The sequence below is a fragment of the Artibeus jamaicensis genome, unplaced genomic scaffold, assembly GCF_021234435.1.
Source record: "Artibeus jamaicensis isolate MK-2021 breed Jamaican fruit bat unplaced genomic scaffold, CSHL_Jam_final contig_851, whole genome shotgun sequence".
In the NCBI taxonomy this organism is placed as follows: Eukaryota; Metazoa; Chordata; class Mammalia; order Chiroptera; family Phyllostomidae; genus Artibeus; species Artibeus jamaicensis.
The window spans coordinates 13705821-13732634 of NW_026521986.1; the positions used below are offsets into that span (position 1 = coordinate 13705821).

Genomic DNA, 26814 nt, shown 5'->3' on the forward strand with positions numbered 1-26814 from the left:
AGTAATCGAGACAGTGTTGTTCCAACATTAAGACAGATAGACAGACCAGTAAAACAAAAAGCACAGAATAGCACCTTGTATGTATTGCCAAGAGATTGTCAAAAAGGGTGCTAAGACTCCGCAATAGGCAAAGGACAGCCTTTCAGCAAATGGTACTGGGAAAACAGGATGTCCACACCAAAAGGATGAAGTTAGACTCACCTTATACCATAGACAAAGATTAACTTAATGGATTTAAGACCTAAAACGGTAAGAGCAGAAGAAAACACGGGGAAACTTCAAGATATTGGATCAGCAATTATTTCTGGAACCTCACTCCACAAGTATGGTCAACAGAGGCAAAGTAGTCAAAATTGCATCAAACTAAAGAAGCTTTTGTGCATCCAAGGAAAGAGCAGCCTGTGGAATGGCAGAAACTATTTGGAAGTCATTTACCTGATAAGGGATTAAAATCCAGAATTTATATGGAACTTCTGTAACTCAACGACAAAAAAAACAAGTAACTTTAAAATGGGCAAAAGACTCGAATTGACAATCATCTGAAGAAGATACAAGCATTGCCAACAAGCACGGGAAGAGATGTTCATTGTCACTAATGAATGCAAATCAAACCAACAATGAAATAACACCTCACACCCTCTAGGATGGCCACTGTCAAAAGGACAGAAAATAAGTGTGGGTGAGAATGTGGCCAACATTCTATTAACTGGAACACTTGTGTGTTGTTAGGAAGGTAAAGTGGTGCAGCCACTATGAAAAACTATGGTGGTTCCTCAAAAAATCAGAAATACCATGGTATGGCAATCCCACTTCTGTGTATATGTTCAATAGAATTCAAGGCAGGCTCTCAAAGAGATCCGCACACCCAAGTTCATTAGAGCTCTATTCACAACCAACAAGTGGGTGCAGCACAAATACCCACTGACAGCTCAAGGAGTAAAGAAAATGCAGTGTATGCACACAGGGGGATATTATGCAGAGTTAAAAAGGAAGGAAATTCCATCATATGCTACAACACAGATAAACTTCAAGGACATTATATTGAATGAAATAAGCCAGTCACAAAAAAATAAATACTGTATAATTCCACTCATATGAAGTAAATAAAGTAGCTAAAATAGGGACAGAGAGCCCTGTCTGGGTAACTCAGCATTGTCCCAATGTGACAAGGTTGTGGGTTCAATACCCAGACAAGGCACATGCAGAAATCAACCAATGAATGCATGGATGAGTGAAACAAAAAAATCAGTGTTTCTCTTTCCCCACCTTCCTCTCTCTTTCTAAAATCAATTTAAAAAAAAAAAACAGAAACAGGACAGAGATAGGTGGGTAGTGCCAGATGCAGAGGAGAGGAGGGAGGGAAATTAGTATTTAGTAGGTATATAGAGTTTCATTTTTTGCAAGATGAAAAAATTTTAGAGATTTATTGCTTAACAATGTAAATATACTTAGCCCTGCAAACTATACACTTAAAATGATAAAGATGGTAAATTCAATGGGATGTGCTTTTTGCTACAATAAAAATTTATATTGAGGACTTCTGCCAAGATGGAGGCATAGGTGGAAACACTTTACCTTCTCGCACAACCAAGTTTAAAAATGACAAAGTTTTAGCAACAAAAATGCAGCCAAACCACAGAAAATCTAACTATATGGAAGTCTGACAACAACGAACCCTTCAGCCAAACTGGTAAGGGGGGCAGAGCCAGCAGCAGAGCGGGGTCAGGCAGGAAAGATCCACCGGACCGACCCCGGCACGCAACCCAGGCAAGCAGGCAGCCGTGGGCAGATCCACTGAGGGCCCAAAGCGTTGGACCCACTGAGGGCAGACCGTGGTCACACATTTGAGTGCAGATAACCGTAAACCGGTGAAGGAGCAAGCAGTGAGACAGACCTCCCAGGCCCCAGAGGAGGGAAACAGCAAAGGGGACCGCTATTGTCCCTCTCTGACCCCGTCCCCACAGACAGTGTCACAAACCAGTGGCCTGGGTGGCCCCGCCCTGGTGAACACCTAGGGCTCCACTCCTCATAGTAACAGGCACGAACAGATCAAAACATGGCTCAAGAACAACTCAGAGCCCCAGAGCCCATAAATCTAAGCAACAAAGGAATAGCCAAACTTTCAGATGCACAGTTCAAAACACTGGTGATCAGGATGCTCACAGAACTGGTGGATTTTAGCCACAAATTAGAGGAACATATGAAGGCTAAACTAATTGAAATGAAGGGAAATGCACAGGAAACCAATAGTAATGGAAAGGAAACTGGGACTCAAATCAAAGGAGTGGACCAGAAGGAAGAAAAAAATGACCCAACAGAAAAGGATGAAGAAATAAGAATTCAAAAAAATGAGAAGCTTAGGAACCTTCAAGACATCTTTAAACATTCCAACATCCGAATTATAGGGATACCAGAAGGGAAAGAGGAACAGCCATGAGTGGAAAACTTATTTGAACAAATAATAAAGGAGAACTTCCCCAATCTGGCAAAGGAAATAGACTTCCAGGAATTCCAGGAAGCTCAGAGAGTCCCAAAGAAGTTGGACCCAAGAAGGAATACACCAAGGCACATCATCATTACATTAGCCAAGATTAAAATGAAGGAGAGAATCCTAGAAGCAGCAAGAGATAAGGGGACAGTCACCTACAAAGGAGTGCCCATCAGACTGTCAGTGGATTTCTCCAGAGATCTTACAGGCAAGAAGGGACTGGAAAGAAGTATTCCAAGTCATGAAATCCAAAGACCTACAACCAAGATTGCTCTATCTAGCAAAGCTTTCATTTAGAATGGAAGGACAGATAAAGTGCTCCCCAGATAAGATCAAATTCAAGGAGTTCATCATCACCAAACCCTATTATATGAAATGTTAAAGAGACTTACCTAAGAAAAAGAAGATAAAAAAAGATGAACAGTGAAAGGACAGCAAACTCACAGTTATTAAGAACCACACCTAAAACAAAAGCAAACTAAGAGGACAGCTAGATCAGGAGCAGAACCATGGAAATGAAGATCACATGGAGGGTTAGCAACAGGGGAGTGGGAGAAGGAGAAGGGGGGAGAAGATACAGAAAATAAGTAGCATAGATGGTAGGTAGAAAATAGGGTGGAGGGCAAGAATAGTATGGGAAATACAGAATCTAAAGAACTTGAGACACGTGGTCATAAACTAAGAGGGGGAATAGTGGGGGAGGGGTGTTCAGGGTGGAGGGGAATGAAGGGGGGAAATAGAACAACTGTAATGGCATAATCAATAAAATATATTTAAAAAATTAAAAAATTTTATATTGAGCCCTGGCTGGTGTAGCTCAGTGGATTGAGTGCGGGCCTGCGAACCAGACAGTCGCGGTTCGATTCCCAGTCAGGGCACATGCCTAGGTTGCAGACCAGTTCCCTACAGGCCAGTTCCCAGCAGAGGATGCACAAAAGGCAACCATACATTGATGTTTCTCTCCTTCTCTCCTTCCCTTCCCCTCTAAAGATAAATAAATAAAATATTTAAAAAAAATTTTATATTGAGATCAAAGCACTGTACAGTGAAAAATGAAAGTTTAAGAGGAAGTCACACACCCATTAAAAACTGCTTTTTTGCTGCGCTCTTGTGGGACTCATGGGCACAAGACTTGCTGGCTTTGAGCTAGGTGTTTGGGGAATCCATCCCCGATATGGGAACCTTAAAAGTTGGGGCTCCCAATTCGAAGTGTGGTCCAAATACTTCACTCCTCAGGGAGAGGCTGGGAGCTGGGGGTTCCCTCGCAATTGTATAACACTATGCTGAGGGCGAGACTCCTGGTGAGAATGGGTCTCCACCTTTCCTACTTCCTACCCATTTGGGGATATTTTCTCATTTTGCCTGTTGCGTAGGAGTCACTCAGCTAGTTTCTGGATTTCTCTCAGGTGGAATTGCTGTGTGTGTAGCTCTGCGTTCTGAGTGATCACGTAGGAGAGACACCTCAATGACTGGATTACAGCAATGATTTTTAGCTGGTGTGCCATTGCTCACTTGTATGCACAAAGAATTTTTTAAAGATTTTATTTATTTATCTTTAGAGGGGAAGGGAAGGAGAGAGGGAGAGAAATATCAATGTATGGTTGCCTCTTGTGGGTCCCCTGCTGGGAACTGGCCTGCAGCCCAGGCATGTGCCCTGACTGGGAATCGAACTGCGATCCTTTGTTTTGTAGGCCCAAACTCAATCCACTGAGCTACACCAGCCAGGTGCACAAAGAATTTTAAAAACATGCAATACCTGACTATTTAGTCAGGGTCACTGACATCTTTTCCCTTAGACTGTCAAATTAAAAAATGAGAACAGCAAACACAACAATAGCAGTCTAGTGTGAATTAGTCAAAATTGTACCTGTTTTATTCTTTTATCAAATCAGCAAAAATTATATTTTGTCCTGCCACAGAATTGTAATAATTAGTTTATGTGTGCCATGACATGAAAAAGGCTGAAAATTGCCGGATTATAAAATTGTTCAGGTTGTGTGTTCCTTTGAGAGTGATTATGCTTATTTGTAAAATTCTTTTGAGTCGTTGTGTATAGTTGTAGTTCAATATTCTATTGCATATAGAATATAGTTCATTCTAATTGCTGTTTTTTAAATTTTTTATTTATTGAATTTAGAAAGAGAGGAAAAGAGAGAGATCGATTTGTTGTTCCACTTATTTATGCATCCATTGGCTGATTCTTTTTAAAAAGTTTGTAGGGGGTTTTATTAGAGCAAGAGAAAGGGAGGCAGAAAGAGAGGGAGAGAAACATTGATGTGTGAGAAAAACATCAATCAGCCTAGTCTCTTGCACATGCCGTGTTTGGGGACCAAACCCACAGCCCAAGCATGTGCCCTGACTTGGGAACCACAGTGGTAACCCTTTGCTTTGTGGTATGATGTGCAACCAACTGAGCCACTTTGGTTAGGACATTGGTTGATTCTGGTATGTGCCCTGACTGGGGATCAAACCCACAACCTTGGCATATCAGGGTTATGCTCTAACCAAAGGGCTACCTGGCCAGGGTTCTAATGGCTGTTTTGCATAGCATTATATAAATACACTGCAGTTTGATGATCCATTCAAGTGTAGGTGAACATTTGGATTCTTTTCCAGTTTCAGTCATTACAAATACTGCTGCTGTAAACATTCTTGTACATGTATGTATTTCTGCTGGTTATATGTTTAGGAGTGGAATTCCTGGGCTACATGTCTGTTCAGCTTTAGTAGATATTGCCAAGTAGTCATTCAGAGGGGTCATCCCAATTTACACTCCCACGAGCAGCATGTGAGAATTCCACTTGTTCCACTGCTTGGCTTACAACTGCTTCATTTCTAGTCTCTGCCTCCTCCATCACACGGGCTCTCTGTGTGTCTGTTTCACACGGCCATCATCTCATAAGGTTGCCAGTCACATTGAATTGGGGCCCACCCTGCTTCACCATGACTTCGTCTTAAAGAATTTCATCTGCAACAACGCTGTGTCCAAACAAGGTCTCTCTCTGAGGTAGTAGGGGACCTAACATGTCCTTTTTGGGGGAGGTACACAATTCAACCCATACCAGATACGATTGTAGCAGACATCTGGTCTTGAGCTCAGTGGGGAAAACTTCAACTTTTTACCATTAAGTGTAATTTTTGCTGTGCCTTTTTAAAGTAGATATTCCTTACAAGATTAAGGAAGTTCCTTTTTTATTTTTGGTTTGCTAAACTTCTTAAAAATCTTCTGAATGATTCCCTGGCTGGCTAGCACAGTTGATTAGAGCATCATCCCGATAACCAAGGTTGCGGATTGATATTCAGTTTGAGCACATACAAGCAACAACTAAAGAATGCGTAAATAAGCGGAACAACAAAGGGATATTTCTGTCTCTCTCAAATTTATTGTTTATTTATTTGTTTATTATATTTATTTTTATTTAAATTTATTTTAAATAAATTTATTTAACATTAAATAATATTAATATAAGATAACATTAGATATATTATTTAATATTAAATAGTATTGATTTAACATTACATTTATTAAATTTATTTTTAAATTTTAATAAATTTTAAAAATAAAATTATGAAAGGATGATGAAATTTATCATATTCTTTTTCTGAATCTAATGAGATGATCACCTGATTATCTCCTTTATTATTATAGTAAAATACATTTATTTTCTATTTTTCAGGAGAGAATTGTAGTTAAAAAATTGAAAGTACAAGTAACGGATTTCTGAGTTGAGTAATGTATTTTTTTCCATCTGGGTGCTGGTTACACAATTGTGAAAATTCACTAAAGTGTATGCTTACGATGTGTAATTTTATGTATATGTTATACTTTAATTAAAAGTTAAACAACTAAATTCCTCCTTGAGAATGAGAAGCTCTTTCTTCTGAGGATACTTAGATTTCCCACTTTGCACTCACACCCACCTCCTAAGAGAGGTGAAGATCTGGGTTGCACATTAAGAAAGCTAGGTCAAATTTTTAAGTGGTGCACAACTGATACAGTGACACACTTAATATGCGCAGGGTTAGGTAGTGTTTTCCGAATTCAGCGTGCGCCCTGGCTGGTGTGGCTCGGTGGCAGCGTGGATCAGCTTTGTTTTTCGGTGGTTTATTCAAGCCCTTACAGGAGTTCGTGTTCAGTATTACGCTGAGAGATTGGCTTATATTCTAGGTCGTCCTCTCTCGACAATCTTTGTATCTCTTCTTTGGTACCTTTTCTTTAGGTGAGATTCACTAACCTGAGTTTTTATCTGTTCAATTATTCTGAAGAATTCCAGTTCTCCCCTTTTTAGAACTACAGATGTTACCTTTCAGCTGCCTGCAGGAATTTGTGTAGTCTTATATTGTCTTCAAAATGTTAACACCCTTCACAGATTTGTTCCTAATTGGGTTCTTCGTAATAATTGAATTGTCTATTCATTTAACTTGAGAATTTTGACATCTTTACAATTTTTCCTCCTTTCATTTAGACCACGATACGCCTCTCCATTATTTCAAGTCTAATTTTATCTCACTCCTACGTGACTTTGTATCGTTCTGTAGTTATCTCCGTATAAATTCTACATATTTCTTATGGGAGTTATTTCTACTTGTTCCACGGTTTTTGTTGTTCTGATTTTTGCTATTGTAGCTGGAACCTCTTCTTTCTTTCTTTCTTTCTTTTTTTTTTCCATTCAAAAATGAACCCGTGGAGCGATAGGATCTCTACCACCCCTTTCAGCTATGAGACTCTATGGTTTTTCGGTTCTATGACAGCATTCCACTCTCACCTACATTATCCGAACCTGAAGGAAGATGGCAACCGAGGGTTGCCAAGCAAAGGGTCGCTCTATCTCGCCTTTGTTCTCCTCTCGGTGGCTACTGCGCAGGCGTAGTCGTGCCGGCACGACCCCGCCTTCTCGGTCGCGGGCCCTGCTCGGTAGCGCCGGCGCACTGGCTCGCTCCCTTTACCAGCTCCGGGGCCTGTAGGCGCCGCGAGTTCCGGCTGTCGCCGTCGCCGCTGCGGCTCCTAGAGGTCGGTTGCGACGAGTAACGGTGCAGGGACGAGCCCTGCGCCTTCTCCGATATGTACCCCAACTGGGGCCGATATGGCGGGAGCAGCCACTATCCGCCTCCGCCGGTCCCGCCGCCACCGCCGGTGGCGCTTCCTGAGGCCTCGCCTGGGCCCGGGTACTCGAGCTCGACGACTCCCGCGGCCCCCTCCTCCTCGGGCTTCATGAGCTTCCGCGAACAGCACTTGGCGCAGCTCCAGCAGCTGCAGCAAATGCACCAGAAGCAAATGCAGTGCGTTCTCCAGCCCCATCACCTTCCTCCGCCCCCCCTGCCGCCCCCGCCGGTGATGCCCGGGAGCGGCTACGGAGACTGGCAGCCACCGCCGCCACCGATGCCCCCTCCGCCTGGGCCGGCCCTCAGCTATCAGAAGCCGCAGCAGTACAAACACCAGATGCTCCACCACCAACGAGATGGGCCTCCTGGTTTGGTTCCCATGGAGCTGGATTCCCCCCCTCAATCTCCCCCTGTACCCCCAGGGTCCTACATGCCCCCCTCTCAGTCTTACATGCCCCCACCTCAACCGCCACCCTCGTACTACCCCCCGGCCTCGTCTCAGCCCTACTTGCCTCCTGCTCAGCAGTCCCCTTCTCAGTCCCCACCTTCCCAATCTTACCTGGCTCCCACCTCTTCCTATTCTTCCTCTTCCTCCTCGCAATCCTATTTGAGCCATTCCCAGTCCTACTTGCCCCCTTCTCAGGCATCTCCTTCCCGCCCTTCCCAGGGCCATTCCAAGTCCCAACTACTAGCTCCACCACCGTCCACCGCTTCTGGGAATAAGACAACTGTCCAGCAAGAGCCTTTGAAGAGTGGTGCCAAGAACCAGAATGCTGAACAGCATCAAGCTGCCCCTGAGCCAGATCCTTCGAAGATGACTCCACAGGTAAGAGCTTCTGCCCCAGCCTCATCTTTTCACCTAGAGGACCCTAAGTGAGCAGGCCTCGGGGCTTTAACCAGTGCTTAGCCTAATTACACCTATGACTAGCTAATTTACACTCCAAAGGATTCCATAAGAGTCAGAGGTCTGACCTCGCAGCTTTTAAATTAGCTAAATATCGATTATCGAACGTGTTTGAAGATGTTTCTAGACACCACAGAGTAGTGAGGTGGCTCAAAAGTTACTTCTTAGATATATTTCTTGGTTTCCTTTGACCTGCTTCCTAGATTTTGTTGCTGTTGCAAAGGGCTGTTGCTTTAAAATTGTGTTGGAAACCAAAATTTCCATTTGAGAGGCAGCATAAATTAAAGAAGCCTCTGAAAGAACTGGAAGTTGAAATGCACATAAACTTTTTTCTTCTTAAAGATAATTATTTAGGGATCACTGATAGCTGTCAGCTTTCTGATTAAAGGATCTCACCAGTTGAAGGACCGAAATCTTGTTCTCATCAGGAACATCCCAGTTGTGCACATGCAGTACACAGGGGAGTCTGCGCATTTGACCCTTTGGCGAGTCTGTTGGTCATTTAAGCAGACCAACAGACCATGTATGGTCCCCATACTGCTTTTCTCACATCATTTAAAGATTTAAGACATGACCAGTTCACTGCATTGCATTGTTGTTACCATTCACTCCAGAGTAACAGCTGTGGAATTTGGCCAAGGTTTAAAAAAATAATAAACAAGAAAGTTTCTGATGCCTCTTCATTCATGAGGGCCATTTCTCTAAACTGTTTGAAGTCATGCCTCCCAGGGAATGGTCAAAGAGTGATAGGACAGCAGTGATCAGTTCCTCCCCTTAGAAGGAGGAGAGAACGAAAGTGGATAAATGATTTTGTATGACTTCCTAAAGTAGACACTTTTAGCACTTACTAATCTTACCTTAGATTCCCTATGAGAAAAAGAGACTCTTTTCATCTACAAACTCAGGTCTACATATAAAAGATTTCCAAAAGATAGGGATGTGCCATTCTAATGTTATCGTAGTTTGGCATTAGAAATTAAGAACAGTTCCAGTTTTATGTGAGCAAGATGCTGTGGCTGGCGGTCGTGTGAGTGACTCTGTTGGCTCACACCAGAGTGCCCTGCCACCAGGTTACTCCCCCCAGATGTCTCTGTTACGGGGACAGAATTTATCTCTTTTCTCACCCCACTTCGAGATTTCCAGTGCTTTCGTTGTCAAGTTCTCTGCATTAACTCAAGCCAAAATATGACATATCTTCATCTCTACTAGACTGGTATTCTGGCCTTTTATAGAGAGATAAATGAATTGTTTTATGGGATGGGGGGATCAGACAGGTCATTAATATAAATACTGTGAGCACTGCTTTTCTGCCTTTGTAGTTGCAGTGAACTCGTTTTAGTGCTTTGAATATTGAGTGCCTCCAATTCTTTGGTGAGAGCCAGGAAGAAAGCGATCTGAAAGAAAACTGGAAGATGAGGCTTGAGGAGTGTGAATGAGCTTTATCCAGAATGGCCTTGTAAGCCTGTTTAGGCTTTTCTTACCTCTATATAGAATTCATTCCAGCTTCCTCAGCCCTGTTTTCCCTACACTTGTATTGCTTTCAAGGCACATCTCAAATATCAGGGTCTCTATGAAGCCATGCCTAAGCTTAGCCATTTGGTTGCTTCTGTTCTTGGGATTGTAAGTCCCTTGCAGGGAGAGACTATCTCACTCATTTTCTTATTGCCTGTAGCACCTAGGACAGTGCCTTGCAAATTGTAGGCTCTCCACATAGGTTTGTTGAACAAGATACAAGAGTTACCATGTTTTAGACTTGGGATACTTTGGCTTATTAGATGATAAACATTTTCTTCATGCCAGTGCCAATCTCTGACAATCCATTCTTCTTACGTTATTTTTTGGGAAAATCATGTAAAATGTGAAAGATTTTAAACATGCAGTAGCCTCCCCCCACCTTATTTGCAGTTTTGCTTTCTGTACAGTTTCAGTTACTTGCAGTCAATGGCATGCCGAAAATATTAAATGGAAAATTCCAGAAATGTGCGATTTAGTGTGTTGTTCTGAATGGTGTGATGAAATCTGGCTCCAACCTGTTCTGTCCTCCCGGGATGTGAACCGTCCCTTTGTCCAGCACACCCACCCTGCATCAGCTGTGCGCCCGCTTGTCCGTGAGCAGCCCTCTCGGAGGTTGGATAACTGCCGCTGTGTTGTCATGCCGGCGGCACTCAGGTGACCCTGTCTGCTTTAGTAATGGCTGCAGACCCAACGGTAATAATGCCGGCAGTTTGGGTGCGCCACGGAGAGGCTGTTAAGTGCTTCTTTTAAGTGGAAAAGTGAGAGTTCTCAGTAAGTAAAGGAAGAAACTGTAGGCCGAGTTGCTGAGATCTGCGGTAAGAACAGATCTTCTACCCGTGAAATTGTGAAGAAGGAAAAAGAAATTTGGGGTAGTTTGCTGAGAGAGACCACATTCATTTAATTTTATTGTAACAGTAAATTATAATTGTTCTATTTTATTACTAGTTGTTAACCTCTTAGTGTGCCTAAACTATAAATTAAACTTTATCATAGGTGTGTATGTATAAGAAAAAACATTGTGTGTGCGCATATACGTGTATGCTTCAGAACTGTCTGCAGCTGCAGGCATCTATGGGGGGTCTTGGAACATATCTCCAGCAGATGGGGGGGGCTACTATATACCAAAGTACAGAAAGTGGTGTGATCCGCCCCCTCCATGTACCCATCATCCAGATTCAGTAACCATCAAGAGTTTACCATGTTTACTCCAACTAATAAGTCTTTTTTGTTGTACCTACTAAAATATTTTATAGCAAATCTTAGCTCTCGTGTCATTTCATCCATATATTCTTAGATATCTTTAAAAAAAAGGAACCTTTTCTTAGGTTAACACACTATAACAGGTAACTGATTCAACAACAGTTTCTTTGTATCATCTAACACCTGATTCATTCAGATCCCCTATTGTCTCATCAGACTAATGGAATTAAAAAATAATTCCTTGATGTCATCCATGCTAAACTTCCCCAGTGGATTAATTCATGTTTGCTTGGCTGGTTCAGGGAGTAGGATCCTGTGCAGACGTTTTGGAGTAGGATAAGTCTCTGTTGCGGGTTGGGATGTTTTCAGCGGCACCTCGGTCCTCTGCCTACTAGATGTTGGTAGCAGCCCCTCGTCGTGACAACCAGAAATGTTTCCAAACATGGCCAAATACTCCCCGGGGGAGCACAGTCACTCTCAGTGGAGAACGCCTAATTTAGATGACTTTCTCCTATTCTCTTTTTCTACCCCGTGCCATTAAACTTGAAAAACCTGTGTCCGTTGTCTTGTAGAATGTCTCACATTCTGGATTCATCTGCTGTCTTGGGGTGTCACTTGACTTGTTCCTCTCTTTTCCATGTTTTTTGTAAGCCAGACATTAACTCTGAAGCCTTCTTAGATTTAAGTTCACCTTCCTTTTGGCAAGTGTGCTTTGTAACCTAGGTGATTCTGTGTCCTTCATTTGCATTCCATTAGGAGGCACACAGTGCCTGGCTGTCCCACAGTTAGTAGTGCCAAGATTGACGGGGGCAACAGTCTGGCCCCCCACTGTAAAGCTTCCCATCAGCCTTGCATCCAGTGTTTCGTCTAGTGATCCATTGGTGGGTTGGTTTTTGTTTTGTTTTTTCCTCAGTAAGTTATTTCTTCATTAGAGGTTGTAGTGTGGTGATTTTGGGGTTCCATTTCTTAAATGGAATTCTGTAAAGAAAAACTTTCACTCATGAACCAGGACCGTTTGATTGGAAATACAATTTGTATAGGAAAGAGAGGACAAGTGCTTGATATCTTCAATTTAGTTTCTCGTTTTCAGAGTAAAGTGGTGGTGATTTAATGGAATGCATATTTTTTCTTCAAGAATTAAGTTTCTGTATGTTTAATGGACTAACTAGATAAAGTACATACTAGACTTTTGTCATGAATTGTGATCTTATTTATCTTTTTAGTCTCAAAACCTATTTAGGAAAAGATGTTGAATTTGATTAGAATTTTGTCCTTCATTTAATCAAGTATTTATTGAGTAGCAGCTGTGTGCCAAGTACTGCGTTTTGTGTGGAGATGAAATGGTAAATACGAGTCTTCATTGACTTGTTCTGATGGGGGGGGCGCGGGTGTTTAAGTACCTAAGAGAATAACAGGGTGCTATAGCATTATAAAATATAGAATTATTAAAAATTAATAAAATATAGAATTATAAAATATTCTTAGATTGTTCCATAATTAATGGGAGAAGGTGAGTTTTTTTAAGCCCAGGGTCTAGCATATAGTAGGTGAAAAAAATGTTTTTTTAAATGATGGATATAGCTGGGAGTTCTAACATAATTGAAGCGGCCTCCCTTTGTAAGGGATATATAAGTGAAACCCAAAGAACAACATTAGCCAGATGGAGCTCAGAGAACTGAGTGCAGGAAGGTTTACTGGAGTCCCAGGGTGACAGCGGTGGACCAGTCTAGATCCGGAAGGGCCGCTCAGGGCTCTCTCTGTTTTACGGGCAGTAGGAAGGCACTGAAGGCATTTTACACAGATGGATGTGACAGACGGGCAGTTCTAGAAGCTTACTCTACTTACAATGTGGAGAGTAGAATCAGAAGGAATAAGAGTGATTTACAGAGAACAGTTAGTAAATAGTTCAATCAAGAGATAATAAGTGACTTGGGCTTGGATGGTGATCGTGGAGGTGGAGACAGGTGGAAGGCCCGGAGAAATGTTCAGGCACTGGACTCTTGTTAGAGACTGAGTAGTAGTGGAGAGGGAGGGCGTCAGCGATGGATGGTGGCTGGGTTTCTGCTGGGTGGGTGGGATCCCGTTTACTAATAAAGTACAAGAACCTGGAGGAGGAGAAAGAACAGGTCTGGGGATGAAATGGTAAGTTTTAGACCTACTGACTTTCAAGTTCTTGATACATAAGAGTCCAAATAGAGGTGTCATATTGGAAGTTAGATACAGGTGTGGAATCTAGGTGCAAGATCTGGGAGACCTGACAGACTTGTGAGTCATCAGCATAAAAGTGGTATTTGACGGGACAGAAAAAGATGAGGTCTCCCAGGGAGTGTGTAAGGTAAGAATAGAGGTTAGTGGAGATTGAGCCCAGCCTCACAGAATTTCGGTATCTAAGGGAACCAACAGGAAAAAGGCCAAGTAGTGGGAAATGAGGACAGCGTGCTGCCGCAGAGGTGAAGGGAAGACTGTAGAGGAGGAGGGAGTGTCAGCTGTGTCACGACTGCTGAGAGGTCAAACAAGATAAAGACCGTGAGCTATCTTTTGCATGTACTGACATGTAGATTATTGTTGACCTTGGCAGGAGCAGTTTCATAGTGACTGAAGCCATATTGCATTGATTTGAGGAGTGATGGAAGGTGAGGAATGGGGATGGTGAGTATAGACCATTCTTTCTAGAAGTTGGACTGAAGGAGAGAGAGAAGGAGGGCAGCGGCTGGAGAAAGAAGTGACGTAAAGGAGATGTTTTTTTTTAGATGGAAGTAAGATTATCTGGTGACCTTAATTCCTGAAGTAGAATGTAAACCTCAAAAATATTGAAAATAAATATAAGTAAATTTTAGAAACCCCTCGCTTCCTCCCTCTCCTTCCTCTCTAAAAAAATAATCTAAAAAAAAAAAAAAAAAAAGAATGAAAATCCTGTATATTATCAGTTTCTCTCCCTAAGCCCCCCTTCACTTTAGAATATAAGACATAGGACATTTAGTCTTACAGGCACATATAATAATCAACCTGGATAGGAAAGGCCTCCAAAATAAATCTTTAAATGCTCGCGCTCTCTCGCTCGCTCGCTCTTGCTCTCCCTGTCCCCCTTTCTCTCTTTCTCTTCTCTCCCCCGTCTATATATTTTCCACCTTAAAAATTATTCAATGCCTAGTTAGTAGCAGGCAGTCAGTAAGTGCTTGATGAATAAATTAACGCTCTTTTTTGGGGGTAATATTTGTGACAAATAGTTTTTTTATATCCTTTTAAACTTCATTCTGTCTCTTTTTGAATATGACACATGCTATGGTTTTCCCTGACTTGTGAACTAACGTCCCATGTGAGATGGAGGTGTCCGATACAATGGGACATTCAGAAGAACCAGGTACTAGTTCAGCTTCAGGCAGGTTTTAGTACTTTCTGAAACAAAAGTCAGTCATCCTTCTTGGAGTCACTGAGGGCATTTTTGAATGTCATCATTGTACCTTTGTAGAACTTTAAGAATGTGCCCAAACCCAGCCCAAGGATTACATTAGATCTCGTTTCTGTCATTACTTTCATACTAAACAGAAATTTACTTGCAGTGTTTACCATCAGTAAACTAGCAATCACTTGAGCTGAAAAGATAGGACGCATGACAATAAGGAGGGTGCAGATTGATAAAGAGTCTAAGATCTCTATGGTCTTCATATCTGTAGCCATTGGCTTTTAGTTGTGACAAATAGATTGCATCTTTGTATCTTTTAGTGATGGTTTTAAAGCAACTAAAAAAGAAACTTATAGCTTCTACTGGAAAGAAACTTAATTTATTAACTTCTCTAAGCTGAAAGGTATAAACCTATTGCTGTTTTCGGTATTTTCATAAAATAATAAAGAAAGCTGAAAATGTTTTTGTACTACATTGTTGTTGACTATCGTGATCACTGTGCTGTTTTTGGGTTTGGGTTTTTTTTTCAATGTTGAACAGTAAAAGCAATTATATTCTGGAAGCTGATGATTATATGTATGATTATTAAAAACAAACAAAAAAAACCAGTCATGACCTAAACTTCAAGATGGAGTATGTGAGTTGAAATCTGTTCTTGTCAGTGGACTGGAGCAAGTTCGAAGACATAGAAATGAGTGGCCTAGAGGGAAGTCTTCAGTTGATTGACAGGCACTGTGGATATCTTACAGGGTGCTCCGGCACTGTGCCTAAGCACGAGGCATTTCTCTCTCAAGAAAATTACCCCGTGAGTGAAAAAAAGATAATAAAACAGTGCATTGAGTGAGAAAAGAGTTTATGTATTATGTACATTTTATGCATCTGTTTCCATGTGGAAAGTTGAAGAAGTATACAATGGAGTATTAGACATATAGGAAGTCCTGGTTATCCAAAGACAGTGAGTCAAGTGAGTGCAAGTAAAAACGGATCCATTTAACATAAAGACTAAAAGTTTATTGTAAAAAGTAAAAATTTTGATTTGGAACACAATCTTGAAAAAACAGAGCTCAAAATAATAAAGAATAGCTGAGTCCTAGAAAAGGCAAAGAATAATTAAAGTACAGATTGTGTTTTGGTACTTTCATTTTTGTGACAAAGTTATATGGCAACATTATATATCTATCATCTTTTATTTAGGTTTTGGAAAAATATTTTAGAGATTTATCAATTTTCTCAGGAATTCTTTTTCAACCTTTGATATTCAAACGTTCTCTTTTGCGTTCCTGTTATTAAAATTCCTTTTGCTTTTTAACCAGTAGGACAGCTATCAATGAGTTCCATAGTTCTCCCACATCACTTTTATCAAATCTGCATCCTTATGATTATAGTAGAAATACATGCTGTTGTTAGCTACAGAGTATATAGGGAAGCTTATTAGTGAATATTTTAGTGTTATGGCACCTTTTTGCCTTATGCAACCTTGTAACCATGGGGATTATATTGTGAATATTGGGATAATGAAGACTCTGTAGTTATTTCTGAGTGGTAAGATTTTTTTATCTATTTAAATAATTAGTTATTGCTTACGTATGCAGTCAGTTCTCCTCACTTGCGGTATTTACATTCTGTAAAGTCACCTGGAACACTGCGTTAGTGAGCCCAGGACCACTGCTCCTAAGGGAAGCACAGGGTTAGGTTCCTGCGAGCCTCTGGTCACATGTTCATCAGCCAGTCAGCACATAACCTTGTTTTGTGTGTGTTTCTATTTAAAGACACCTTATTTAATACATATTGTTGATTCATTAACTTTGAATTCACAGCCAGCAGCACTGTAACGTCTGCCTGAATGAAGCTTAGGTACCACATATTTTCTCTGTAAGGCACATACATCATAGCCTTCTGGCACTTAGGAACACAAGTTAGCACTTCAGCCCAAGCTTGGGGGCCATTTTAAACAACAAAATCAGTAACAAAAAAAAGCACAGAAATGCAAAAAAAATGTGGCCCTAAATAGACTGTGAAAAGGACAATTACTTACAGTATGAGAGCCACATAAAAAGGCGAGCAGGGCCATGCGCTGCCTGAGCCGGGGGTGTGCACATCGAGCAACTCAGGTGTTTCCCTGTTTCCCCACCGTGCACACGTCCAGACATTGACACCCGAGCTCCCAAGTACTGATTTCGGAGTTCGAAACAGTTTAGCAAGCAGGCACAGAATCCACGAATAACGAGGGTCAGCTACGTTTTCTAATTTTTTTCTACATTAAACTTGTGATTTTCTTAAAGTGGAAGCACAAAACAGGCTTCTGGAAGATTCAATTACAGTATAATTTGGAAGTCAGAGTGAGACTTTTTTTTGGACACTTTTAAAATAAATAGAAAGCGGCCCTGGCTGGTGTAGCTCAGTGGATTGAGCTCGGGCCTGCGAACCAAAGGATTGTGGTTCAATTGCCAGTTGGGGCACATGCCTGAGTTGCAGGCCAGTTCCCAGCAGGGGATGCACGAGAGGCAACCATACATTGATGTTTCTCTCCCTCTCTCCTTCCCTTCCCCTCTAAAGAGAAATAAATAAAATCTTTAAAAAATAAATAAATAGAAACCATTTAAAAACATGCTCTATTCTCATTTATGCGTACAGTAGTCCCCCTTTATATGTGGTTTCACTTTCTGCAGTTTCAGTTACTGGTGATCAGCCACTGTCTGAAAATATTAAATGGAAAATCCCAGAAATAAACAATTCGTAAGTTTTAAATTGCGTACTGTTCTGCGTTGTGTAATGAAATCTCATATTGCCCTGCACTGTCCTGATCCATTGCTCTCAGGATGTGACTCGTCCCTTCGTCCAGCATATCCATGGTGTGCCCGGGACCCGTGCCATTAATCACTTAGCTGTCTTGGGTACCACGTCCCTGCTGCTACAGTGCTTGTGTTCCACTAACCCTTATTTTACTTAGTAAATGTCTCATCCACCTCAATTCATCTCATCACGTGGGCATCTTACCATCTCACACCACCAGAAGAAAGATGAGTACTGTACCATGAGTTATTTTGAGAGAGAGAGAGAACCACATTTATGTAACTTTTATTATAATATATTGTTCTGTTGTTGTTAATCTCTTACTGTGCCTAATTTATCAATTAAACTAGTATAGGTATGTATGTATAGGAAAAAACATAGTCTATATAGGATTCAGTACTGTCCATGGTTTCAGGCATCCACCCACTGCGGGGTCTTGGGACGTATCTCCCATCGATGGGGGGGGGCTCTGGTCCATGTCAGGGTGTGGCTAGACTGATGATACCACAGGTGTTTAAAAGAGAGAAGGCAGAGAGAAGAAGTGGGGCTGTTTGGTTATGTTCATTAATTATAAGACCTCTGTGGATAAATCTGAACCAATTAAAGACAGGTTAAAAACAAGTAGTAGCTATAAATACGGACAGGATTTATGCTGATCATTTAGCAGAAAGATTGCTCTCACTTCCAAAAGTATGTGTTTTAAGAGAGAAGAGATGTCAAATTAATATGGTTTAACTTAAGTGTATAGGAGGAATTGAAAATCTTGCTTATTTGCCTTTCTCAGTCTGGCTTTGCGTTTTCTTGTGTCTAGATGCATGAACACAGACACAGGTACAGCTCTCTGTAAACACTGAGTTGCAGCTTACCGGGTTGTCAAGTAAAATTCTTAAAAACGGTTTCTGTTGTAGGAACAGCAGCAGTATTGGTATCGACAGCACTTGCTTAGTTTGCAGCAGAGGACAAAAGTGCATTTGCCAGGACACAAAAAGGGTCCGGTCGTAGCAAAGGATGCACCCAAGCCGGTGAAAGAAGTTACAGTACCTGCCACCAGTCAAGTACCAGAACCCCCTCCATCTGAGGAGCCCCCGTTACCTCCTCCTAATGAGGAGGTACCACCCCCTCTCCCACCTGAAGAATCCCAGGTAACCATAAAATTAATTCTTTGCTGTTTATTAAATTGTTCAGTTTTTTTCTGATCATTTATATACCTTTGTCATGAACAGATATGTATTTTATGTGCGTGGGTTCTTTTTAAAGCCTAGTCAGGTTTAGCCAAGGCACCTTTGGCTCTCCCTCTTAGGAGCGCGCCTGCTCCTCTCCGGCCCCCTCTCTCCCCAGGCACATTACCTTCGCCTTTCCCTCTCGTGAACTCCAAGGGCCCTGCTTCTGCCTCCGTACCTTGTTTCCTGAGCCTGTGCAGCCCAGCTGGCTCACTTCTCCCACCTCTGTAACTTTCTAAATAAGCTTTCCCTTGTAATTTGGGGGAAAAGGGCATTTTTTTTCATGGTGTAAATGAGAGTAAGGGTTAAACACTCTTGTAAATTATGCCTCTACGCACCAGAGGGAAGCAGGGTGTTTTCATACTGGCAGCAGGCAGCAACAGTGTGAACTTCAGCTTTTGTTGCCGAACCACCCAGGCCGTAGTCCAGGCACTGCTGGTGGTGGCTCTGAGCAAGTTAGTAACCCTTCTGTGCCTCCGTGTCCTCATCTGCAGAATAGGTTGGAGCGTTAAATGTCATCAGCCTTGTCACTCAGCATTACTCACTGGCTCATGGAAAGTTCTCACATTGGTCTAAAGGTTATTGTTCTCCTGAGAGCCTTATGTGGAAACTTTATTTAATCATGGTAATTACAGTGTAGTCCATTGGTGAAAAGTGACTAAGGTGGAAAAGAAAGATTTCGCATGAGGAAGTGATTGTCCTATTTAAGAACAGTGAGATTATTATGCTAGTGAAGACTGGAGTTTATAAACTCCTTTATATTGGTATCCATGATCACACTATAGATGAGCTAGGTATTTTATCTAAAGATAGAACGGCTTTTTGCCCCGGCCAGGTGTCTTAGTTGGTTGGAGCATCATGATATGTACCAAACAGTTGTGGGTTCACGTCCCGGTCAGGGCACTTCCCTAAGTTGTGAGTTCAGTCTTCAGTCAGGCGTGTACAGGAGGCAATCCGTCAAAGTTTCTCTCCCCCACCCCCCACACGCTCCCTCGCTTTCTAAAGTCAATAAACATATCCTCCAGTGAGGATTTAAAAAAAAAAAAAAATAGCTTTTCTCAGTCAGGCAGAGTTGTAGGGATTCTGAACTTTATATTACAATACATTATAATGCTTTTTTAAATATTCAAGTTTCTTACTAATTCAATTGCTGTTTTATGACTTAAGTAAGAATGTGTCCTCTTTTACCTTTAGTCTGAGGACCCGGAAGAAGATGCCCGGTTGAAACAGTTGCAGGCTGCAGCGGCGCACTGGCAGCAGCACCAGCAGCACCGAGTGGGCTTCCAGTACCAGGGGATAATGCAGAAGCACACTCAGTTACAGCAGATCCTGCAGCAGTACCAGCAGATTATACAGCAGCCACCACACGTTCAGGCAAGTGCTTCCTCGGGGATGCTTGGGAAGTTGCCCCCAAGACATTTACAGGATCTGTTATTCCTGAAAGAGATTTCAGTGTGAAGAATGAATGATATCACATTTTGACGATTAAATGTTTCCCAGGAGGTGCCCAGGTAGTCAGTTAGTTGTCACATTGACTTGGGGGCTTGGGAAGTGTGCTGTTGTGGAAGTGCCCTGGTGCAGGGGCAGTTGCAGTGAGGTCTCGTGTTCACGTCCACCAGACATGTGTTTGAGGACTGTTACTAGTTGCTCAGTACTTGTACCAAGGGACTTAAGGACCAGGGTTCTTATCATGTAACTTCAAGGTAACTTATGTTTTGCCTACAAATCACTATGGTAACAGACAAGTAAAAATGTACCAAAAAGATTAAGGCAACTATCATGAAAAATCCAACAAATACACCATAAAAGATGAAATGACTTAGATATTTCTTTGTCTTACATATTTGAGTTACAAACCTGTTTATATGTCTGTAATAATAGGTCACTTTTTTAAGTTCTTGATGTGATCCATAGTAATGCAAAAACTTGAAAAATACTGATTGCTGAGGTAGGTATTTGCTTTACTCTTTGGTTTTTATCAACTCAGTGATCACCTATACAGGGTGGGGCAAGAGTAGTTAACACTACAATGATTAGTCAATAATAGCACAAGGATAAACTTTCCCCCACTCACAGTTGCAGCCCTCCTTTGGCCCCACCCTGTATAACTGAGTCAAAAGAAGGAAGAATGATCCTCACTGAGTGGATTTACCAAGCTTATCCTTGTCCTCCGAAAATCTTTAATGTTTTAATCTCCTGAGTCTTCAGATGGCCTTGATTCATTAGTATTTATCTTGTTATTAATTCTCTTATGCGGATGTCTTGAAATAATTTTAATCCCTTCATTTTAGACCATGTCTGTAGATATGCAACTGCGGCATTATGAGATGCAGCAGCAGCAGTTTCAACATCTCTACCAAGAATGGGAGCGAGAGTTTCAGCTGTGGGAGGAGCAGCTTCATTCCTACCCTCATAAAGATCAGCTTCAGGAGTATGAGAAGCAGTGGAAAACATGGCAGGGACATATGAAAGCCACTCAGACCTATCTCCAGGAGAGAGTCAATTCATTTCAGAACATGAAGAACCAGTATATGGGGAACATGTCAATGCCACCTCCTTTTGTTCCATATTCTCAGATGCCTCCACCTCTACCGACAATGCCCCCTCCAGTACTGCCTCCATCATTGCCACCACCAGTGATGCCCCCCGCTCTACCTGCCTCAGTGCCCCCACCTGGCATGCCCCCACCTGTGATGCCACCTTCTCTACCAACCTCTGTGCCCCCACCTGTGATGCCTCCATCTCTGTCTTCAACAGGGCCACCACCAGTCCTCCCCCCACCCTCCCTCTCTTCTGTAGGGCCACCCCCAGTTCTGCCCCCCCCATCTCTGTCTTCAACGGCACCTCCACCCGTCCTGCCCCTCCCACCGTTGTCTTCAGCCACACCTCCTCCAGGAATACCTCCTCCTGGGGTTCCACAAGGGATACCTCCTCAATTAACAGCAGCCCCAGTTCCACCAGTCTCCAGTTCTCAGACTTCGCAGCTTCCGGAGAAACCTAGACCAGCATTACTTCCCACTCCCGTGTCTTTCGGTTCAGCCCCACCCTCAGCTTACCATCCTCCGTTGCAATCAGCTGTTGGCCCATCAGAACAAGGGAATTCTAAAGGTCTGCTGAGCAAGTCTGCTCTGCCCTACGGTTCGTTCTCATCTGAGCCGGGACTTGGGGAGTCTTCGGTCGCTTCATCTCAGCCGATCACAGTCAAGGACATGCCAGTGAGGTCAGGTGGACTGCTTCCAGATCCTCCCAGAAGCAGTTACATGGAAGGTCTAAAAGGGCCAAGGTAGGTCTGCCTTTTTTGTTTGTTTGTGTGGTTTGGCTGATTTGTCGATTTAGGCTGAGTAGGCCTTGATGGCGTGAAAAGCTTCATTTATTATTTGGCATTCTCCTGGTCCTTTTAATCTATGCACATTCCTGGTTTACAGTTAATGATGTTAATGCTCTTCGTTTATCAGACATAACAGTGAAATCTGTAATGATAACATGCCCCCCATTTTTTTGAAGTCACTGTTTTTATCCTGTGTGCAGAGATTATAGCGCAGGGTGAATGTGATGCTTTTGAGTAATGTTTATCAATCTCTTCCCGACTTTTCAACTTCAAAAGTGACCTTAAATTTATTTATCTTTTTTGCTTTTTGTTTATTTGACAAATAACTGAACTGATAACTTCTCTTTGTTAGCTAATATGCTAACTGTTGGAGGTAAAGATGAATAAGTCAACAGTATTGTGAAATAAAGCAGTGAAATTTAGTGAGGGTAAATTTTTTCTCCCCAACTTGACCTAAGTGATAACTTTCCTACAAAAAAAATTTCAGTAAGATTCTCTTCCAAGTGGAAATTGTATAGAAATACATACTCCTTATATAAAATTTAGACAGTACAGAAAAGTACTGAAGAAAGTAGAAGTCACCTAATGTCACTGGAGATTATTACCCAGAGATAATTTTTTTAAATGTGTGTCTTAAAAATGGGACCACGCTCAGTATATTGTCTTGTAACTTGCTTGCTCTTATCAGTGCGTTGGTTAGTTTTCCATCTCAGTGTCATTGGATCTACATCATCATTTTTAATTTAAACCTGATTTCAATAATTGAGTACAAAATATATCTTTTATTTGTTCCCTAGGCTTATAACTCTGAAAACAATATGGCACAAACTTCACCCCAAATCACAGCTAATTAGAGACAATTAACATGAGTTCCTCTGGGTACCAGAAGCTTTGCATACCAGAGACTTTACATACATTCTCTTAGGGAGTCTTTTCAACAACCGGTGAATTTGTGTGCCCTGTGTTTATCCTTTACAAATGGGCTGAGAGGATTGGGTAACTTGCTCAGGATCGCGTCCCTGGGACGGTTGAGCCTGAGTTTATACCCAGTGGGAGCTGAGTCCAGAGGTTCCTCAGAGCAAAAGCACCAGTTAAGTATGTATTTGATGCCCTGGTTCAGTGATATTTGTACTTACAAATATGTTTGTAGCCTTCATTTATTTAGTATGTATATCTTCTTGGTTTGAATTCCTACTTCTCTCCTGAATTAAGTACTGTCTTTTAGATCTGGTGACTAATTTGCTCTCAGAAGTACATTTTTAACATCTCATGACATAAAGATTTTCTGCTCCCTTTTTTTTTTCCTGCCATATTAACGTTTCTCTCTTTTGCCTACCAAATCTGGAGTTTGTAAGTTTAGGACCTATTTTGAGTTTTTTCCTTGTCTCAAGACACAATAATAACTTCAGTGCTAGGAAAATCTTAGCAATTCCCTAGTGCAGTATAACCTTTACAGCAACTCGTGTTTGTGTTGCATTTAACTCGACAGCCGCACATACTGCCTTATTCCCCTCATTGATCTCGTGAGAAGTAGATAAGGGAAGCTGAGTTTTAGAGAGGTTATAAATAAATTGCCCCAGATGACACGGCTAGTGAATAGTTGAGATGGAATTAGAGTCCAAGGCCTTCTGATTCACTTACAAGTTCATTGTACTTCCTGTGACAAGCAGTTGATGGACTCTGCTTGAACACTGACAGTTTTCTAGAAAGTTTGTTTCTTACACTGACCCTAAATATGTTACTGTAACTTCTCTCTGTTGATTCTAGATCTCCCCTCCCAGTACAACACATAGTGAATTGTCCTCTCTCTTCTGCAGCGAGTTTCTGCGGTGACTTACAGATCACCACCCCCCCCCTTCTTCCCCAGCCTGCTTTACCCACCCTGCCCTGCCATCACATAAACTCAGGTTCTTCTTTTCTTTTCACACTAACGCTGATCCCAGCCTCCTCGTGCTGTGTTGCTCACTGTCCTTGGAAGGGCCTTTGGTTTGTCATCTCCTTCGGATGCAGAGGACCATAGCCCTTGTACTGATTTCATTATAAAAAATGTGCTGCCCTGGCTGGCATAGCTCAGTGGATTGAGCGCAGGCCTGCGAACCACACGATTGCGGTTCGATTCCCAGTCAGGGCACATGCCTGGGTTGCAGGCCAGTTCCGGCCCGGCAGGGGACTTGAGAGGCAACCACACATTGATGTTTCTCTCCTTCTCTCCTTCCCTTCCTCTCTAAAGATAAATAAATAAAATCTTTAAAAATAAAAAAATTTAAAAAAATTTTTTTAAATGTGCTTATATAGCTGAAAAAATGGCCTTTTTTTCCTTCAGTCACCAGTCTCACAGGCTTTCCAGGTCTTTTTCACATTACCTGTTTTTAGGTAGACTTTCTCTCATCCTGCTTGTGCAGTTGCTTTCTGCTTTCTTTTTCCTTTTTCTAAGACTTTAGCTTTACATTTCATCTAGTTGAGTTCAGGCCAATGTTGTAGTCCACTGAAATTTTGGTGAATGTTGATTACATTGTTTTTAGGTACAAGATATCCCTCCCCGGCTTTTTCATCTGCAACTTTTATTTTTGTCGTTGAATTGGATCCTGCTCATACTGTCCACCTTGTTCTAAAAGCCTTTCCATAGCCCGGCAGTGGCATTGCTGCTTCTACACTCTTCCACTCCTCTGCTCCTCTAGCCCGTGGAAGGTGCAGTTTGTGACCATTGACCAGGCATAGTTCTTTTTTCTCCTAGGCGACTAGGTAAAAAAAATATCAGTGGGAATCTGGGTAGTTAGTGAGAGAGACTAAGGTAAGAATAATCTACCCTGTTAAGAAAATTTGTGAATTTCCTTTACTAGTTGAATTCTGAGTTTGCCATGAGCACATAACTGATATGGTAGGCCATGCTTGTTTTGTTTTGTTCTGTTTTAATTTAAACAGAGTTGGGTAGAAAAACAAGAATTAATAAAACAGATAAGTGATTTACCAATAACATACTATTCAAGTATTGAAAAGTACTTTGAGTTTTTGCAAAATCTAGATTTAGGCTGCTTTCTAAAAAGTGTAAAAGTGCCCAAAACCCAAGTGATGTATCCATGTCCTGTGTAAATAGCATGCCACGTTGTCCGGCATCCAGGGCAGCTGCTTGGAAGCTGTGTGTGTGTGAGTGTGTATCACTACGTTCATCAGGTCCTCTAGAAGACTGCCACTGCTCGAAAACTGTCATGTCAGTGAAGACTGGTTTCCCAGAACCTTTTATTTTTCAGTGACAAAATTTATTTATTAAAGGCTAACATACAGAGATGTGCAGTTGTAAGTGTTCATCTTAGTGAATTTGTACGAAGTAGAAACACCCGTGTTATCACTGCTCTGATCACGAAATAGAAATTCACATCTGAGAAGTCCTCCTCGTGTCCCTTCCCATTTTCCCTTTTTACATCATAGGTTAGTTTTGCCTTTTTTTAAATTTTATACAAATGGAGTCACACCATGTGTACTCTTTTGAGTGGCGTCTTTCACTTGACATTGCACTACTGCGGGAGTCACCTGTGTTGTGTGTGGCTGGTTGGTTGGTTCATTGTCATTCCCGTACAGTATTTTGTTGTATGAATAAACCACAGACCGTCTACCCCTTCTAATGTTGGTGGTCACGTAAGTTTTTTGGTTATTATGAAAAGCACTGCTGTGTGTCCTTTGGTGCCAGATTTGCTCCTTCCAGCTGCACACATGTGTGTCTATGTGTGTGGGTGTTGAATTTTGTTTAGACCTCTGCCAAGGACTGATGCTGCTTGGTCGTGGGTACGTATATGTTTTCCTTTGCTAGATCTTCTCAAACAGTTTTCCAAATGGTTCTTACAACCTACATTCTCACCAGCAATGATTCTGTGTTCCAGTTTTTTTGCATCCTCATCAATACTTAGTATTGTTAAACTTCAAAATTTTAGCCATTTGGGTGGATGTTTAATGGTATTGTAATAGGGCTTTAGTTGGTATTTTCCTGGTGATGAATGAGGCTGATTCCTTTCCATTTGATTATTGTTCACTTGGATTTCCTCTCTTATGAAATGCTGATTCAAGTCTTTTCTCTATTTTTCTATTAGGTTATGTTTTCTTCCTTCTGATTTGTAGGAGTTCTTCATGTTCACCAGATATCAGTTGTTTATCCACCGTGTGCCTCGGTTGTCCTGACTAGAGCTCACTGTACAGCACTTCTTACTTTCTGCAGAATATCAGGAAAGTAGACTTCACCATTTACCATCTAGGTCCAATGGACACTTTATTTTTTAAACTTTAAGTAATTTTATAAAAAATTTACAGACGTAAGAATAAAAGGAGAGTGAAAACAGCTTATTACAGACTCTAATAAAAAATTTTAGAGTAAAACTCTTAGCATCAAGTAAATTTTAGCAAACATCATAAAAGATAAAATAATTCTGTCACATAATTATTTTAGCAAAGCAGGACGGTCCAGGTTCTTGCCACAAAATATTATTGAAGTTCTTCCTATTTAACAACTAAGAGGATGACAATACCACATTTCTGTTCTGTTTGTAGAAGTATATTGTTCACGCATCACATCTTGAGTTTGAGAATATTCATGTAGGATATTGTCATCTGAGGACTCAGAGTTGGAGGTTTGACTTATAAATTTCACATCTTTATTAAAGCCTAGAGTGCAGCCATAGAGAGACATTTGCCTTTGGATTAATTGAATAATTTTAATACGACTTTCTCCATCACTCTTCTTTTCTTTGTCCTTCTAGTCGGGAAATGAAGATTTCTGCATCCTCTGTTGTGCCGAGTGAAACCTAAAATCCGGCTGCAGTCTTTGGGGCAGTGCAAGGGAAAGTGGTCGTTTATTTCACCTTTGCCTCCTCC

The 26814-nt window shown here is 41.6% G+C and overlaps 1 protein-coding gene across 4 annotated transcripts in view; it reads left to right on the forward strand.

Annotated features, from left to right (window-relative positions):
- Nucleotides 1-7397: 7397 nt before the first annotated feature.
- YLPM1 (YLP motif containing 1) overlaps nt 7398-26814 on the forward strand; it is a 62499-nt gene continuing 43082 nt past the window's right edge. For all 4 annotated transcript variants that reach the window (XM_037128274.2, XM_037128285.2, XM_053673267.1 and 1 more), the window contains exons 1-4: nt 7398-8417; nt 18315-18548; nt 19821-20000; nt 20918-21909. In XM_037128274.2, the coding sequence (XP_036984169.2) occupies nt 7551-8417; nt 18315-18548; nt 19821-20000; nt 20918-21909 (2273 nt within the window). In that variant the 5' untranslated portion in view covers nt 7398-7550. The remainder of the gene's footprint in view (nt 8418-18314; nt 18549-19820; nt 20001-20917; nt 21910-26814) is intronic.